This window comes from Drosophila simulans, unplaced genomic scaffold, assembly GCF_016746395.2.
Source record: "Drosophila simulans strain w501 unplaced genomic scaffold, Prin_Dsim_3.1 Segkk33_quiver_pilon, whole genome shotgun sequence".
Classification (NCBI taxonomy): Eukaryota; Metazoa; Arthropoda; class Insecta; order Diptera; family Drosophilidae; genus Drosophila; species Drosophila simulans.
In genome coordinates this window covers 32,279-51,288 of record NW_025416829.1, presented here as the reverse complement: position 1 = coordinate 51,288, position 19,010 = coordinate 32,279, and the positions used below count along the sequence as shown (strand labels likewise).

General features: G+C 43.2%; 2 protein-coding genes across 2 annotated transcripts; both read right to left on the bottom strand.

Annotated features, from left to right (window-relative positions):
* Positions 1-5,053: 5,053 nt before the first annotated feature.
* LOC123327413 lies at positions 5,054-6,427 on the bottom strand. The gene has a single exon (XM_044923823.1). It carries the CDS (start codon positions 6,425-6,427, stop codon positions 5,054-5,056), a length of 1,374 nt encoding a protein of 457 aa, XP_044779758.1.
* A 201-nt stretch (positions 6,428-6,628) lies between these two features.
* On the bottom strand, positions 6,629-10,031 carry LOC123327412. The gene is made up of 2 exons (XM_044923822.1): positions 8,517-10,031; positions 6,629-8,437 (listed from the first exon to the last, which is right to left on the bottom strand). The coding sequence occupies exons 1-2, from the start codon at positions 10,029-10,031 to the stop codon at positions 6,629-6,631; spliced, it is 3,324 nt and encodes a 1,107-aa protein (XP_044779757.1).
* Positions 10,032-19,010: the final 8,979 nt, after the last annotated feature.

The window sequence follows — 19,010 nt, the reverse complement described above, 5'->3', positions numbered from 1 at the left end:
TTGCCTTCGGCTGAGTAAATATCTATAACGAATTTGTCTCTACAGAATTCTATACTTGGCGTGAGTTTAAATGGGACTTTGGTATTTCTATGCTCTGACTTTGCTAGATTACAAACTTGACATTCGTTTATAATGTTTTGGATTTGTAGTTGGCTATTTGGAAAAAAGTAGTTTTCACTAAATAATTTCTTAGTTTTCTGGATTCCTGGGTGCAATAACTTTTCATGGGATTGAAGGATTAATTCCTTAAATTCTGCATATGATTTAATGTTTTTTAGTAAAGTTAGGCTTCTAATTACCTTTGTGGTGCTTGGGTTGATAATTTCTTTATGGGCTGCCTGGATTGTTTCAAAATCAGCGTCGCTGTCTATGTATAAAGCGCTGTGGTTGTTTACAAAGTAATCTATCAAATACTGTTTGGCTTTTTTATAAGTGAGTGTTTCGTACGAAATATGAATGATCTTTTTCTTATAATAATTCTCCTGTTTTACTTTTTCTGGTCCCTTAGTGAAAATGACTTGTCTATTGTAATTATTTACCGCTTTTTCTGTTAGGGAAATTAAATTCTGGTTGTCTTCTTGGGCGCTGTGCTGTGTAGCTTCAGTAAAGAACGCTTCCTCTATAGTAATCCTGGATAGGGCATCTGCTACATGATTTTCTTTGCCTTTGACGTATTTAATATCGAAGTCGTATTCTGCAAGTCTGAATTTCCACCTTGTTAATTTAGCGTTGGGCTCCTTCATCTTGTGCAACCAGCATAACGGTTGGTGATCACTTGCTATTTCAAAATGTCGACCTAGCAAATAGTGTCTAAACGTTTTCGTTGCCCAAACAATAGCTAGTAGTTCTTTTTCAATCGTACTGTAGTTTGTTTCATGGTCGTTAAGTGTTCTGCTAATATAACTTATGGGGTGACCATCTTGAGAAAGTACTGCTCCTAGAGCTACATTACTAGCATCTGTTGTGAGTACAAATTTTTTCTTGAAGTCTGGTGATCGAAGTATGGGATCGTTAGAAATAAGGAGTTTTAACCTTTTGAATGCCTCAATATATTCCGGGTTTTTACTATCTACTTTTTTGTCCTTTTTAAGACATGTTGTTAGGGGTTTTGCAATCTGTGCGAAATGGGGTATGAACTTTCTATAAAAACCTGTGAGTCCTAAAAATGATTTTATCTCCTTCGGCTTAGTAGGAAGGGGGTAATTTTCTATTGCTCGTAGTTTTTCCGGGTTAGGTCTTATACCTTCTGGAGAAACCATATGTCCTAAGAAATATGTGTCGTGTTTTAAAAACTCGCATTTATCTAATTGGAGTTTTAGATTAGCATTAGATAATGCTTGAAAGACTGCTCTAAGGGATTGAAGATGTTCCTCTAAGGAAGCTGAAAATACAATAATGTCGTCCAAGTATACCATACAGATTTTATTTAATAGTGGACGAAGTACATCGTTCATACATCGTTGGAAGGTAGCTGGGGCGTTTTTCAGTCCAAATGGCATACGGGTATACTCGTAATGCCCTGTCTTAGTTGTGAAGGCTGTTTTGGGGATAGACTCGGGGTCCATTTCTATTTGGTGAAACCCTTTGATTAAGTCAATTGTAGTGAAATAGTTGCATCCTCCTAACTTGCTTAAGATTTCGTCCATATTTGGTATTGGGTATTTGTCTGCTATTGTTATTTCATTGAGGTTACGGTAGTCTATGGCTATTCTGTATTTCTTCTGTCCGGAGGTGTCTGTTTTCTTGGGTACTACTACAATGGGGCTACAATAAGGGGAATTGCTTTCTCGGATTATTCCCTGATCTAACATTTCTTTTGTTTGTTTTTCTACTTCCGTATCTAGTCCGGGTGCGTATCCGTAAGGCTTTCTGTATACTGGGTCATTATGGGATGTTCTAATAGTGTGTTTTACGTTATTAGTGAATGTGAGCTGGTCTCCCTTCTTATATTGAAGGTCCTGGAAGTCTTTTAGGAGGGTTATCAATTTTGCTTTTTCTTCGGAATTTAAGTGGTCTAGCCTAAAGGAATTATTCTGTGTATCTTGAATATGTATTTCTTCTGAAGGAAGGAAGGCATCGATCATTTCGTGCACGTGTCCGTATATTGTAACTGTACGGGGTCCGTAATTTACTGATGTAGTTCCTTCGTCAAGTAATTGTCGTCCTAAAATTAAGTCGTATTTAGATGAAAAAGGATATACCAAAAAATCGTATGGTTTAGGGAAAAGATTATTTTTGGGTAACGTTACTTTCTTTTGTGCAATGAACTGGCCATTACTTGAGTTTATTTTCTTAGCTATCTCTTGGATTGGTAATTTGAAAAAATTTTGAGTGGCCATATTTACTGTTGAGCCTGTGTCTATTAAGCATTTTAAATTGAGTCCTTTGTGTTTAATAATTATGAATTGGCTTGTTCCGAGGCTTGGGGCCGAAAATTCTCAGCCGTTTCAGCTTCTGTTATTAATTCCATAGGAGGTTCAGTTGGCTCTTCTCGTGCCTCTGCCATCTCCTGTATGCCAACCGGATGTTGTTGTGGGGGGTCGTAAGGCATGTAATAAATCGGGATGTTGTTGGGGGGCGGCCCGTAAGGCATGTAAAGATCGAAAGGATATTGGGGATGATTCCCGTAATGCATGTAAGGATTGAACTGTTGATGAGTTTGGTCTAATTCTTCTTGGTAACGAGCCTCATCAAAACTCATACGTGATTGTCCACTGTCAGACGGTCGTTGTCTCTTTAGTGCTGGTCCACCGGTCGTTATATTTTCTCTTGTATTTAGTGCGTTTGAATAACTAAGTCCTGGTCGGTTCTGGTCAAATGTATGTTGACGATTCAATGGTCTAGGTTGAGCTATAACAGATACGTTAGGATGAGGGTGAAGTTGACGGTATGGGTATTGGGAAAACGGATTAGGGTTAGTTCTGGGTAATTGAGGTGATGTATATGAAATTGGTTGGCGAATTGGTTGATACATGGCGTTGTATGATGGTTGGAATGGTGTTGTATGATTATAGTAGTTAGTTGTTTGTCTGTGAGTTGCATTGTTAGGTGATTTAATGGGATTTGAGACTGGCTGTGTATTGTTCTTGTATGTAGTTGCTATTTCATAAATTCCCTTTTCTTGCAATATATTTATTAATGATCTTAAATTCGGAATTTCGCATTTAACTATTCTTAACTGTATGTGAGTTGGTAATCTCAGAATTAATGTTTCTATACTGGTTCGTATTAGTTGGTTATACAGGGTAGTTTCTGCAGTGTCGCTTTCTAAGTCTAACTTATTTGTTAATATCTGCCGTCTACGTTCGGCTTCTTCTAAAAATTCACGAACGTTACCTCGGAATTGGGTATTCCGGAAGTCCTCCAATAGTAGATGATTTGGTCTCTGGGGTTTGTAGTTTAGGATCAGATGAGTCCTGAGTTCCGTCCAGGTGGTGAGGTTCGTAACTCCTAGTGTGCGGATGACCTCTCCCGCGATGTTGCGCTCAATGTGTCCGAAGATGGTGAGCTTCTGCCGTTCGTCGGTCGTTTGATATAGTGCCAGGATGAAATCGATGCGGCTGATGAACGTATACAGGGTCTGTGGGTCCCCGTTGAAGTGTTCGACTCCATTTATTTGTCGTTCAACTTGAATCATATTCGAGTCGGACAGCATTATTGGGCTTGGTGCTGCTACTGCCATTTTTTGGTCAAAATTGTTGGTTTCTTTTTTTTTTGTTTTTAAATGTTTATAGTTACTGATGTTTCGTGAGTAGCGGTTATTTCATATTTTTATTATTGTTATTTTTATTTTTGTATTGTATAGTTTTAGTTTATTTTTAATTTATTCAAACTTTATATCTTCAGTTTTTTGTTTGTCTTCATTTAAATTTTATTCACTCTTATTGATTTTTCACTTATGTTACGTTTGAAGTTTATAACTCTCCTCTCTTGAAAACACGTTAAGATTTATTTCTTTTGTTATTTTCCGTTGAGCTTAGATAGAGTTTATTTAGATATATATTTTCTTTGAATGTATATAGTTTTGTTTTATATGCACTTATTTAATAGTTCGTATTAAAGATTTTTTTTTTTTAACTGATTGATTTGAGTTTACTTCCTTATGTTTTGTTTCACTTAGATTTTAATTTTTCACTTATTTGGTAATTCCTTAATATATTTAGTTTTAGGTTCTTTTTTTTTTATTTTTTATTTTCCAGCAATTCACTTGTTCGGAGTAACCAAAAAAAATTTCTGGATTTATAGCTCCGGTAAATGTTGGAAGTTCACTGTTGTTTAAACAGATGTGTGTCACTGTTCTTTTAAGTGTATGCGTATTAATGGTCAACACTTCACTTTCACAGTAACACTACGTAAGTTCTTTGGCGGATAACACAGATTACAGGAATTAAAAATTTTATATTTTCGCATCAAGCAATCTTTGAGTTATCCTACCGACTGCGCCAGTTAAAAAGTTTTTTAATTGAGCCGAACAAATGATCCGTATTTAACTAAGATCAACGCTGAAAGTTAAATTGTTTTTATTTGTCGAACAAATGATCCGTATTTAAACTAGGATCAACTCCGAAATAAATTAAACACTGAATAAATTCGGTTGTGGTTTTTATTAAATATCGGTTTAAGACTTATTGAACTTTACGGTATAACTTTCAACTTAAGACTAATTTCAAATGTGAGTGAGATTGAGAAGGGGTTACAGACATAAAGAATAGAAAATAGCTTTAAACGGTAAAATCATGTGATGTTCTTGGATGTTTACGTTAAGAAGAGCTTTAGAGAGAGCAGACGAAACTCAATTAACTGAGCGTGATGAGTTGGCGTGAATACGTCACTATATATATATTGTCGCCGAGCGACGGTGCTGGAGGAGGGGTGCTATAGGCACACATATTAGCGGTCAGCGCTTGGCCAGCGTGAGTACTGCTGATCATGCAAATTTGGTACGTTGTCCTCAACATACACTTGGGCTGAACTGTTTATGTACACATTGCAACAGAGTGCTACAATGTGATTGTATATTATGAATACAGTGGTTAACCGATATGTGTGCATACTACACAGGATCGCAGACGAAGACCATATCACCCTGGTGGATGGGCTCCGTTCGGCGGCACCACTTCTCGCGGCGCACAAGCGTAGGCAGGTACTCCATGACCCACCTTCTCCAGAAACGGTCTCGTAGCAGGCGAGCAATCCTCCACTGCTTCCTCGTAGAACCCTCCTTGGGCAGCTCCGCATCCAATCCAGGCGTATCCGGCAGATTGGCTACTCCCTTGAGTAGATCGTTTGGCGTCAACGGCGCCTCCTGGTCCGCATCCACAGGCAAGTGGGTGAGCGGACGCGAGTTTACAATATTCTCCGCCTCAATCAGGAAACTCTCCAATACATGGTCCCTCGGCGCAACTTCCTTCAGGGTATGACGCAGTACTCTCTTGACGCACTGCACCATGCGCTCCCAAACTCCGCCCTCAGACGGGTTCGCTGGACAATTAAAAACCCATTCAATGCTTCTGCTTGACAACTCACTCTGAAGCTTCTCCATCTCGAATACGTCACCAAAGCGCCTGGCTTCCCTGTCAGCTCCCACGAAGTTCTTGCCGTTATCGCTGCGCAGTCTATATACTGGCCCTCTACGGCAGACGAAGTTCCTGATCGCAATTATGCAGGAATCCGTCGACAGGTCATGCGCCAGCTCCAGGTGAATCGCCCTTGTCGTCAAACACGTAAACAAGGCGACCCAACGCTTCTCCTTGTGACGGGACACAGTCACCAGCAGTGGCCCAAAGTAGTCCAGTCCTGTGTATTTGAATGGCCATCCACCCGCATCCAGTCTGTCTTCCGGATGGGGTCCCATTATCGGCGGCATCGGCCGCGCTCGCTGCAACTTGCACTCGTTGCACGATGAGATGACTCTCCGCATCACACTCCTCATCTTTGTGACCCAGAACTTTGTCCGGATCTCCGCCATCGTAGCATCCACATTTTGATGCTTCATCCTGGCGTGGAAGTCTCTCACAATCAGCTCTGTCAGACTGTGCCTGTGTGACAGTAATACGGGCCTCCTCGCACTGTACGGCATGCACAGTGCGGCATCAATTCTGCCGTAAGCTCGCAGAATCCCGTCCTCGTCTAGGTAGGGCACCAACCCTCGAATGTCGCTCGATCTACCGACGTCCTGTCCAGTTTCCGCCGACCTCATCTCGTCGGGGAACGACTCCAATTGTGCCTGTCTGACCAACAGGTTCTCCGCGGCCTTACATTCTGCTGCAGTAAGGCCGTATTCCTCGAGCACGTTTCGCTGTTTGCGGCACCAGCGCGCAAACCGTAGGACCCAGGCTGTGGTCCTCACCAGGCGACTGAAGCTCGAGAATCTCTGAAACGGAATAACAAAATCGTCTGCCGCAACTAATGCAAACTCACTGGGCATCTCTTCTTCATCAGGGGCATCTGGAACACGCTCAGTTCCTTCCTCAGGCCCCGGCCAGCTGTGTGCTGGCTGCCTCAAAAATGCAGGTCCTCTTAGCCACCTTGATTCCTGGCTAAGGTCGACTCCTTTCTGCGACCGCGTCGCATCATCAGCCGCATTGTCGGCTGTAGGCACCCATCTCCATTGGGAAACCTTCGACGACTACAAAATCTCCGCCACTCGGTTGCCAACAAACTGCTTATACCGGCGGTGGGAGCTGCCGTTCCATCTCAGCACCGTCTTAGAGTCCGTCCATAACACCAGGTCCGTAATGACCACACTGTGCTCCTCCTTGACAGTGTTCATCAGCCTGGTTCCAAGAACTGCTGCCTGTAGCTCCAGCCATGGGATCATCATCGTTCTCATTGGGGCACACTTCGTCTTCGCACTCACGATGCCCACCTGCACGTCGTCGTCCTCATATGTGACCCTCCAATAGGCCACCGCCGCGAATGCTGCCTGACTAGCATCCACGAAGACGTGCAACTCTACGGCCCGGACTGCTCCACGCCCAAAATAATGGCGCGGACATCGGAACTGTCCCTCGGCGTCCATCTCTTTGCGCCAAATCGCAAAGGCTTTGCTTAACTCCTCCGGTAGTGGTTCGTCCCACTGGATCTTCTGCCTCCAAATCTCTCGCAGCAGCAGCTTCGCTGTAACCATGAGGCAGCACAGGAATCCCAGGGGATCAAACGTTGACATCACCAGGCTTAAATATTCCCTTTTCGTAGGGACTCGATCTCCACTCAGGACGCTGCTTGGCACTCGATGATACTCCACGTTGAATCTGAAGTCATCTGTTGCTATTTGCCAACGCATTCCGAGGATCTTCTCTTCAGCCTCACCCCATCCGAAGCTCTTGACTCGACCAGGTCCTAAAGCCGTCTCCACGGTGGGTGAGCTGGATGAAAACTGGCATAATTCGAATCCAGCATCCTTGTGTATCTCCTTCACTCGGGTAGATACGCTGATAGCCTCGCTCTCTGTAGCGAAACTGTCCACATAGTCATCGACATAATGGTAGTCGGTGATGGCCTTGACCGCTCTCGGATCCGAATCCCGATACTTCAGGGCATTCATAGTCTTCACGTAATGCGCAGCGCTCGGCGAGCAGGCTGCTCCAAACGTCATTACGTTCATCTCATAGACATCCGGATCTCTCTCGTCGTCGCCATCTCTCAAGGCGCCATCTCCGACGGCTCCCTCTCTGAAATGAAAGGGCACAGCTGGCAAAGGCTTATAGTGCTGAGGCCCATTGTCCAGCTCCGAGTTTAGCGAGGTTCCTCCAACTTTGGCTGCAGCATCAAACACAAGCCGTACCTTGCCGGGCTTGTTTGGGTTTTCGACACCAAAATGTTGCAAATACCATAGGCGATCGCTCCTTACCGCGACCTCCTCCGGCTGCAGCCTCCTCGCGTATCCTTTAGACACGTAATCCTTTATAATCCGATCGTATTCCTGCGCCAACGGCTTGTTGCGCTTCATCTTCTTCTCGACGTTGACCAGCCTCCTGTACGCCATCTCATAGCTCGGTGGCAGCACAACGTGGTCGTCCTTCCAGAGTAATCCCGTCTGGTAGCGACGCCCCACTTTCACCGTGGTGTCTTCGAGTATCCTTTGGGCCCGAACATCGTCGCTGGCTGCGACCGGCGGCGCGGTCTTCACTCCAAAGTTCTCCATATCGAAATGGTCCTCCACCATCTTCTCCATCGCGTCATCCACTGACACGGCAAGTAGGCAGGACCTCGGTGACGGCGTGGTCGGTTGCCCACTTACAGGCCCAAACACAACCCAGCCCAGCTCGGTTGCGGCCGCATACGGTCCCTCTCGAGCGAACCGCCTCGTCCTAAGTGGCAACCCCAGATGTCCGTGATCCAGGCCGATGAGCAGCTTCGGCACCACGTTGCTGTAAGGCTTCATCGGCAGACGCGCATCCCTGTGCACGCCCTGGACATCTCGTCGGCTCAATGTCTGCATCGGCAAACTCAAACTCGAAACGGCATAAACGTTTCTCAATACATGGCGAGTGGGCGTCATCGATCATCGTGACGGAGGATCCCTCATCTAGGAGCGCATACGTATCCACCTTTCGCCCCGCTCCGTACAGCGTAACCGGCAGTATACGGAACAGTAGATGGCCTCCTTCGGCGTCAACGCAGCTCAAATTCTTCTGCATGGGCGCTCCCGCTTCACGCGGATCTCCTCTCTCCAGGCTGTTGCTGGAAACTGCTGGCTGCTGGTTCCCTTCGTGGCGTCTGAAGCCACCTCGCTGCAGCGGCCTTCGCTCCTCGTCCGCACCATGTAGCAGACGGTGATGCTCCCTTCGGCATCCATTAATCTGGCACTCACCTTGCGTATAGCAGGATCTAGCCGTGTGCCCGCTTCGTAGGCAATTGAAGCAGAGCCGATGCCTCTTCACATTGCTCCACCTTTCCTGTGGCGAAGCTCCAATAAATTTTCTGCAGTTCAATATTCCATGCTGTCCTCCACAGATGGGACAACCTCCATGCCGATCATCCTGTTGATCGCATTCATTATGGTCGACGCTTGCATGTAGAAGTCGACGCCTCGGCTCCTTTCCCTCGACGTCCAAAAGCGTGCACACCACGTTTGCGTACTCCTGTAGCCACGCGCTGAAGTGGACTACAGTGGGAAAGGGCGCAATCGTTGCAGCATGCCTGGCCCAGTCCACTCGCTTGCTCGTTGGCAGCTTGGCCACAAGCTCCTCTATGAGGATTGGGTTCCCCAGGTGTTGCTGCGCCTTCGCTGACTGCAAGAAGGCCGCGAGGTTACTCACTCGGGTTGCGAAGGGAATGATCTTCGCCAAATTGTGCTCCGAAATTGGCTGCACCTCTCGCACGTTGTTGAGCTGGCTGCGTATAAGCTGCTCCGGTCGGCCGAACCTAAAGCGCAGCTGCTCCATCACGGCGCTGACATTCCCTGGATGAATCAATAGCGCCTTTACTGCCTCGCGCGCTTCATCCTTCAGCGCCTTCAACAACCTCTGGTTGTTCTCCAGGTCCGTGCAGTTGTACGCTCGGGTCGTCTCCACGAACGCACAGCTGAAGATCGGCCACTCCTCGGGCTGCCCTCCAAATATAGGCAAGTCCGGAAGCTTCCTTGGCCCATATGCTCCCTGGATTCCACTCGGCGTCGTCGCGGCGTAGGATCCGACAAGTGGCGATGCTGTTGCCGCATTGTGGATGCTCACGCCCGGTAGCACGAGTCCATGCGCTGGCTGCGCAGTGCCTGTTGCACACAGTGGCTCCATAAAATAGTTGCTAGTCGTTAGCAATGGCGGTCCACTCGAAGATGGCGGCAGCGTGCAGGCCGCACCGTTCGCACCGTCACCGTTGTATGGCACCGACCCGACCCCGTTATGTAAGGTCTCTCCGTTAGATGTGGGTATTGGCTGGCCGCTCCAAAATGGCGGCCGCCCCGACGTTCCACTGTTGGCGCCAACTGCGCTTGGGCCAACTGCGATTGGCGCGCAATTGGCGGTGCTCACACTTTCCAGGGATCTAGCCTTCTCCAGCTCCCTCTCCAACGCTGCGATCCTCTCCATGAGTTCCAACACGAGGGGCTGGTTCACCTCCGGTACTGAACTCGCAGCTGTGACAGCAGTACTTCTAGGTTGGAAGCTACTGTAGTCACCGTAGTGGCCGGGCAAGGAATCGACGCCGCCGTGATGTTCACCCGCGTCCGAGTTACTGCTCCACTACTGGCTGGCTGCTGACTCACTGTTTTTATAGGGGTGGCTTCCCCTCCGTTCAGCCGGGCACTCTTCCTGGGGGAATGCTGCATCTTTCCCAGCTCCAAAATGGCTCCAAAATGGCGGCGCCTCTGCGCGTCCAAAATGGCGTCTCTGACGCCTCGTGCCGCTGGCTGCGGCCACGGATGCTTGGCGCTCCTTGCGCCTTCTGACCGCTGGCTGCGGTCTCCACAAATGACGCTTCTTGCGTCTCCTTGTCGCTGGCTGCAACTCGTTCGTACCGGCGTTCGACGCTGGCTGCGTCCCTCTATGTCGCTGACTGCGACGCCACTGTCGCTGGCTGCGACTCCTTTGCCGGTACGTAGCGCTGGCTGCGCTCACACAAACCGTCACTCCAGCTCCGGCAACTCTCTAGCTGGCCGTCTAAACCAAGTTGCCCCTGCAGTCGCCCTAGGACTGCGAATAAAAGGTTGTCGTCGTGCGTCACATGGAGTTGCCTTAAACGGCTACCCCACGCATTGGTTCCCGAAAGAAAGGGCAGACTAATCCGTGCTAGTAGAACACGTTTTATTCTGGAAGAATTCAATGTTTCACAATTGCAACTAACTTAACTTATTAGCTCACCGCAGTGTGTCCTCCAACTCTTACACGACAATGAAAAGCTAAATTTTCCCGGCAATTTACAATGGCGAAAAACAATGTGCCCAGACACATATGGGCTTACAAATCCTTCCACATTCGGACTTCTCAAAAATACTAACTAGCCTATCGATAACAATATTCGATCCGCGACAATCGACAATCAAAATCAAAAAATATTTAATATTAATTAGAGGTTATTAACTAGCAACATGAAATTTAAAACACTTGCTAATACATGACTAACGATGCTGAGGTGAACACAAAATTTACTTCATAAAAATATTGACAATATCGAATTTAATATAAAATTCCAATTCGTAGGAAATCTACGTCCCAGAGACGGTATTCATATATTGATGACGTGGTCCTTTTGATATTAAGTCAGTTCTATTCTTGGCCACGTCATCGTTAATGCTAATTAAAACTTATGCCCATTGTGTTAACAAATAAAACTAAACTTGTAATGGTTTTGTTTTAATTACATGTACAATCTAGGAGCCAATAAGCTAGATGACCTGCGATGTAGTTTCAGGAACTGCGCGGATGTAAAATTAGCACAAAGGATGTCGTAAATCAAGGACCAAAGAATAAGAGGTTCGTATCTAAATAACTCGTTATATTTTTAAAATAAGTTCTTATATTGTTTGATAATCGACAATCAAAATCAAAAATATTTCATATTAATTAGCGGTAATTAACTAGCAACATGAAATTTAAAATAATTGCTAATAGATATACATGACTAAATATGCTAAGGTGAACACAAAATTTACTTCATAAAAATATTGATAATATCGTGTTTAATATAAAATTCCAATTCGTAGGAAATCTACGTACCAGAGATGGTATTCATATATTGATAACGTGGTCCATTTGATATTATGTCAGTTCCATTCTTGGCCACGTCATCGTTAATGCTAATTAAAACTTATGCCCATTGTGTTTACAAATAACACTACACTTGTAATGGTTTTGTTTTAATTTCATGTACCCTCTGGTAGCCAATAAGCTAGATGACCTGCGATGTATTTCAGGAGCTGCGCGGATGTAAAATTAGCACAAAGGATGTCGTAAATCAATGACCATAGAATAAGAGGTTTGTATCTAAATAATTCGATATATTTTTAACATAAGTTCTTTTGTTGTTTTGATAATCAACGATCATAATCAAAACATAAGTAATATTAATTAGCGGTAATTAACTAGCAACATGAAATTTAAAACACTTGCTAATACATGACTAACGATGCTGAGGTGAACACAAAATTTACTTCATAAAAATATTAACAATATCGAATTTTTTAAATAAAATTCCAATTCAAAGGAAATCTACGTACCAGAGATGGTATTCATAATTGATGTTTGATATTAAGTCAGTTCTATTCTTGGCCACGTCATCGTTAATGCTAATTAAAACTTATGCCCATTGTGTTTACAAATAAAACTAAACTTGTAATGGTTTTGATTTAATTACATGTACCCTCTGGGAGCCAATAAGCTAGATGACCTGCGATGTAGTTTCAGGAGCTGCGCTGATGTAAAATTAGCACACAGGATGTCGTAAATCAAGGACCAAAGAATAAGAGGTTCGTATCTAAATAACTCGTTATATTTTTAAAATAAGTTCATATATTGTTTTGATAATCGACAATTTTTTTTTTTTTTTTTTTAAACTTATTGCGTTATTTATTGGATCTTCTCTTTTTGTGAGACTAACAATAATTATTCAAATCTTATTATATAACTTATATTAATTACAGTATGAAGTAATTGTATTAGTTAGAGACGGCCCTAGGATTTCTTTGCTGGGCTTGAGAATCTTTGCGCTTCAGTCGGCTCTGACGTTAGACTCGCGTAAGCGACTTCGCGAGAGGATTTTCCTGTGCGGCGAGCTTTGCTTGATGTTTACTTTTTTTCATCTGAATTTTCTCATTGACAAGGTTTATGTGGAGGTCTCTATGGATGCTTTCGCTGCGTAGGTACCATGGTGCCCCAGTGATAGTTCGCAGAATCGTGGACTGAGCTCGCTGTATGATATCAATGTTGGTTTTTGAAGCGTTTCCCCATAGTTCACAGCCGTATGTCCAGATGGGTTTCAGCACGGTATTGTAGAGGAGTACTTTGTATTCCAGACTAAGGGGAGAGTTGTAATTAATAAGCCAGTGAAGATTGGCTGCTTTGAGCTTCATATGAGTCCTCTTAGATTCTATATGTCGCCGCCAGGTGAGGCGTCTATCTAGGTGAACGCCGAGATATGTTACCACGTCTGCTTGTGGGATAAATGTATTGTTCAGGATACAGGGTGGGCAGGTTTGTCTGTTCAGTGTGAAGGTTACATGTCTGCTTTTGGTCTCGTTTATCTTAATGCGCCAGTCCGCAAACCATCTTTCCACTATTTTAAGATGGCAGGCAAGTTGCTCTGTTGCCTTTGCTGGGCATCTAGATCGGCTAAGTATTGCGGTATCGTCAGCAAACGTAGAGGTTGTGAGCTGATAGTTTGTAGGCATGTCTGCTGTGAATAGGGTGTAAAGAACGGGGCCCAGTACACTACCTTGGGGGACTCCAGCATTGATAACGCGGTCGTGTGAAGTCGAACTGTTACACCTGGTTGAGAACACTCTTTTGAAGAGATAAGATTCGAACCCTTTGTGCGTGTTCTGGGGAAGCAGTTTTGTTATCTTGTACATTAGTCCTTCTAGCCAGACTCGGTCAAATGCTTGTGCAACATCTAAGAATATAGCTGAACAGTATTCCCGGTGCTCAAAAGCGGTACGAATTTCGTTTGTGATGCGATTGACCTGTTCGATCGTTCCGTGATTTTTGCGAAAGCCAAACTGATGCGATGGTATTGTATTTCGCCTTCTTAAGTAGGGAGTTAGTTGTTTTAAAAATGCCTTTTCGAACAGTTTCGAGAGACACGTTAGGCGACTGATTGGTCTGTAGGATGAGGGTTGCGTTTTTTCTTTGCCTGGCTTGGGAATCATTACTATAACCGCCTTTTTCCACCTTTGGGGATAGTATCCAAGTTTCGTAATAGCGTTGAAGAGATGGCATAAGGTCAGAACCGCACACGGTGGGAGTTCTATGATCATTTTTGGTGCCACCAAGTCATGTCCAGGTGATTTTTTGGGATTAAGATCTTTTATGATAGATGCTATCTCACTTTGGCTGAATCCAGTAACATTCAGCCAAAGTGAGATAAGTGTAAGATAGCATAGGGGGCAAGCTTTTAGTTACTACAGGGAGGACAAATGAGTTGCTAGCAAGATTTGGTTGGAATACTTCCTGAAGGTGATCGGCGAACGCATTAGCTCTATCTTCGTCGCTGCGAATCCAGCTTCCAGAGGGACCTCGCAGTGGAACGACTGTTTCTGCCGGTGGCTGTATGCTTTTGTGTGCTTTCCACAAAGGGATCCTTTTGTGGTGGGCGATAGTTGTTTGATATATAGATGCTGGGCGTTGGTTTCCTCAAGCTTAAGTGCCCTGGTTAGTTTACGTGTTGCTATTTTTAGATGTTCTTTAGCCGTTGGGAATCTATGATTCTGCCATTCTCTTCTTAGCCTTCGTTTTTCAAGTACTAGCTGTTCGATTTGACGATTTGTCTTGCTATGATTTGTCATTTTGTGTGTGTCTGGAGGTGTAGAGGCCTTGGCTGCAGCAACAAGTGTTTCCTCTATCGATTTGACCAGGCGATCAACATCCTCGTCGGTGAATACTGTTTGAGTTGGTTCCATGTGAGTACAAACATATTTCGCGTACCTTGCCCAGTTCGTCCTGTTGCCTGTCAGCCTGTAGGGCCGCTCAGTTATATGTGGTCGGTGCCAGAGAGTAAGTAGAACTGGAGAGTGATCAGATGATAGTTCTGCAAGTGACTCGGCCGTAATATTATTTTTTGGAATCTTTCTTGTTATTGCGAAGTGAATGAGATCCGGTAGCTTATTTGGATCTGCTGGCCAGTATGTAGGCCTACCCGGAGTCGATAATCGACAATCAAAATCAAAAATATTTCATATTAATTAGCGGTAATTAGCGGTAATTTTGTTTTAATTACATGTACAATCTAGGAGCCAATAAGCTAGATGACCTGCGATGTAGTTTCAGGAACTGCGCGGATGTAAAATTAGCACAAAGGATGTCGTAAATCAAGGACCAAAGAATAAGAGGTTCGTATCTAAATAACTCGTTATATTTTTAAAATAAGTTCTTATATTGTTTGATAATCGACAATCAAAATCAAAAATATTTCATATTAATTAGCGGTAATTAACTAGCAACATGAAATTTAAAATAATTGCTAATAGATATACATGACTAAATATGCTAAGGTGAACACAAAATTTACTTCATAAAAATATTGATAATATCGTGTTTAATATAAAATTCCAATTCGTAGGAAATCTACGTACCAGAGATGGTATTCATATATTGATAACGTGGTCCATTTGATATTATGTCAGTTCCATTCTTGGCCACGTCATCGTTAATGCTTATTGCGTTATTTATTGGATCTTCTCTTTTTGTGAGACTAACAATAATTATTCAAATCTTATTATATAACTTATATTAATTACAGTATGAAGTAATTGTATTAGTTAGAGACGGCCCTAGGATTTCTTTGCTGGGCTGGAGAATCTTTGCGCTTCAGTCGGCTCTGACGTTAGACTCGCGTAAGCGACTTCGCGAGAGGATTTTCCTGTGCGGCGAGCTTTGCTTGATGTTTACTTTTTTTCATCTGAATTTTCTCATTGACAAGGTTTATGTGGAGGTCTCTATGGATGCTTTCGCTGCGTAGGTACCATGGTGCCCCAGTGATAGTTCGCAGAATCGTGGACTGAGCTCGCTGTATGATATCAATGTTGGTTTTTGAAGCGTTTCCCCATAGTTCACAGCCGTATGTCCAGATGGGTTTCAGCACGGTATTGTAGAGGAGTACTTTGTATTCCAGACTAAGGGGAGAGTTGTAATTAATAAGCCAGTGAAGATTGGCTGCTTTGAGCTTCATATGAGTCCTCTTAGATTCTATATGTCGCCGCCAGGTGAGGCGTCTATCTAGGTGAACGCCGAGATATGTTACCACGTCTGCTTGTGGGATAAATGTATTGTTCAGGATACAGGGTGGGCAGGTTTGTCTGTTCAGTGTGAAGGTTACATGTCTGCTTTTGGTCTCGTTTATCTTAATGCGCCAGTCCGCAAACCATCTTTCCACTATTTTAAGATGGCAGGCAAGTTGCTCTGTTGCCTTTGCTGGGCATCTAGATCGGCTAAGTATTGCGGTATCGTCAGCAAACGTAGAGGTTGTGAGCTGATAGTTTGTAGGCATGTCTGCTGTGAATAGGGTGTAAAGAACGGGGCCCAGTACACTACCTTGGGGGACTCCAGCATTGATAACGCGGTCGTGTGAAGTCGAACTGTTACACCTGGTTGAGAACACTCTTTTGAAGAGATAAGATTCGAACCCTTTGTGCGTGTTCTGGGGAAGCAGTTTTGTTATCTTGTACATTAGTCCTTCTAGCCAGACTCGGTCAAATGCTTGTGCAACATCTAAGAATATAGCTGAACAGTATTCCCGGTGCTCAAAAGCGGTACGAATTTCGTTTGTGATGCGATTGACCTGTTCGATCGTTCCGTGATTTTTGCGAAAGCCAAACTGATGCGATGGTATTGTATTTCGCCTTCTTAAGTAGGGAGTTAGTTGTTTTAAAAATGCCTTTTCGAACAGTTTCGAGAGACACGTTAGGCGACTGATTGGTCTGTAGGATGAGGGTTGCGTTTTTTCTTTGCCTGGCTTGGGAATCATTACTATAACCGCCTTTTTCCACCTTTGGGGATAGTATCCAAGTTTCGTAATAGCGTTGAAGAGATGGCATAAGGTCAGAACCGCACACGGTGGGAGTTCTATGATCATTTTTGGTGCCACCAAGTCATGTCCAGGTGATTTTTTGGGATTAAGATCTTTTATGATAGATGCTATCTCACTTTGGCTGAATCCAGTAACATTCAGCCAAAGTGAGATAAGTGTAAGATAGCATAGGGGGCAAGCTTTTAGTTACTACAGGGAGGACAAATGAGTTGCTAGCAAGATTTGGTTGGAATACTTCCTGAAGGTGATCGGCGAACGCATTAGCTCTATCTTCGTCGCTGCGAATCCAGCTTCCAGAGGGACCTCGCAGTGGAACGACTGTTTCTGCCGGTGGCTGTATGCTTTTGTGTGCTTTCCACAAAGGGATCCTTTTGTGGTGGGCGATAGTTGTTTGATATATAGATGCTGGGCGTTGGTTTCCTCAAGCTTAAGTGCCCTGGTTAGTTTACGTGTTGCTATTTTTAGATGTTCTTTAGCCGTTGGGAATCTATGATTCTGCCATTCTCTTCTTAGCCTTCGTTTTTCAAGTACTAGCTGTTCGATTTGACGATTTGTCTTGCTATGATTTGTCATTTTGTGTGTGTCTGGAGGTGTAGAGGCCTTGGCTGCAGCAACAAGTGTTTCCTCTATCGATTTGACCAGGCGATCAACATCCTCGTCGGTGAATACTGTTTGAGTTGGTTCCATGTGAGTACAAACATATTTCGCGTACCTTGCCCAGTTCGTCCTGTTGCCTGTCAGCCTGTAGGGCCGCTCAGTTATATGTGGTCGGTGCCAGAGAGTAAGTAGAACTGGAGAGTGATCAGATGATAGTTCTGCAAGTGACTCGGCCGTAATATTATTTTTTGGAATCTTTCTTGTTATTGCGAAGTGAATGAGATCCGGTAGCTTATTTGGATCTGCTGGCCAGTATGTAGGCCTACCCGGAGTCGATAATCGACAATCAAAATCAAAAATATTTCATATTAATTAGCGGTAATTAGCGGTAATTTTGTTTTAATTACATGTACAATCTAGGAGCCAATAAGCTAGATGACCTGCGATGTAGTTTCAGGAACTGCGCGGATGTAAAATTAGCACAAAGGATGTCGTAAATCAAGGACCAAAGAATAAGAGGTTCGTATCTAAATAACTCGTTATATTTTTAAAATAAGTTCTTATATTGTTTGATAATCGACAATCAAAATCAAAAATATTTCATATTAATTAGCGGTAATTAACTAGCAACATGAAATTTAAAATAATTGCTAATAGATATACATGACTAAATATGCTAAGGTGAACACAAAATTTACTTCATAAAAATATTGATAATATCGTGTTTAATATAAAATTCCAATTCGTAGGAAATCTACGTACCAGAGATGGTATTCATATATTGATAACGTGGTCCATTTGATATTATGTCAGTTCCATTCTTGGCCACGTCATCGTTAATGCTAATTAAAACTTATGCCCATTGTGTTTACAAATAACACTACACTTGTAATGGTTTTGTTTTAATTTCATGTACCCTCTGGTAGCCAATAAGCTAGATGACCTGCGATGTATTTCAGGAGCTGCGCGGATGTAAAATTAGCACAGAGGATGTCGTAAATCAATGACCATAGAATAAGAGGTTTGTATCTAAATAATTCGATATATTTTTAACATAAGTTCTTTTGTTGTTTTGATAATCAACGATCATAATCAAAACATAAGTAATATTAATTAGCGGTAATTAACTAGCAACATGAAATTTAAAACACTTGCTAATACATGACTAACGATGCTGAGGTGAACACAAAATTTACTTCATAAAAATATTAACAATATCGAATTTTTTAAATAAAATTCCAATTCAAAGGAAATCTACGTACCAGAGATGGTATTCATAATTGATGTTTGATATTAAGTCAGTTCTATTCTTGGCCACGTCATCGTTAATGCTAATTAAAACTTATGCCCATTGTGTTTACAAATAAAACTAAACTTGTAATGGTTTTGATTTAATTACATGTACCCTCTGGGAGCCAATAAGCTAGATGACCTGCGATGTAGTTTCAGGAGCTGCGCTGATGTAAAATTAGCACACAGGATGTCGTAAATCAAGGACCAAAGAATAAGAGGTTCGTATCTAAATAACTCGTTATATTTTTAAAATAAGTTCATATATTGTTTTGATAATCGACAATTTTTTTTTTTTTTTTTAAAACTTATTGCGTTATTTATTGGATCTTCTCTTTTTGTGAGACTAACAATAATTATTCAAATCTTATTATATAACTTATATTAATTACAGTATGAAGTAATTGTATTAGTTAGAGACGGCCCTAGGATTTCTTTGCTGG

Bases quoted from the DNA above. Each gene is read 5' to 3' on its own strand.
- LOC123327413 (XM_044923823.1), bottom strand. From the start codon at position 6,427: ATGCCCAGTGAGTTTGCATTAGTTGCGGCAGACGATTTTGTTATTCCG.
- LOC123327412 (XM_044923822.1), bottom strand. From the start codon at position 10,031: ATGGAGAGGATCGCAGCGTTGGAGAGGGAGCTGGAGAAGGCTAGATCC. The intron at 8,438-8,516 runs GTCACGATGATC...TTGCCGATGCAG, and splicing joins TCCTAGATGAGGGATCCTCC to ACATTGAGCCGACGAGATGT.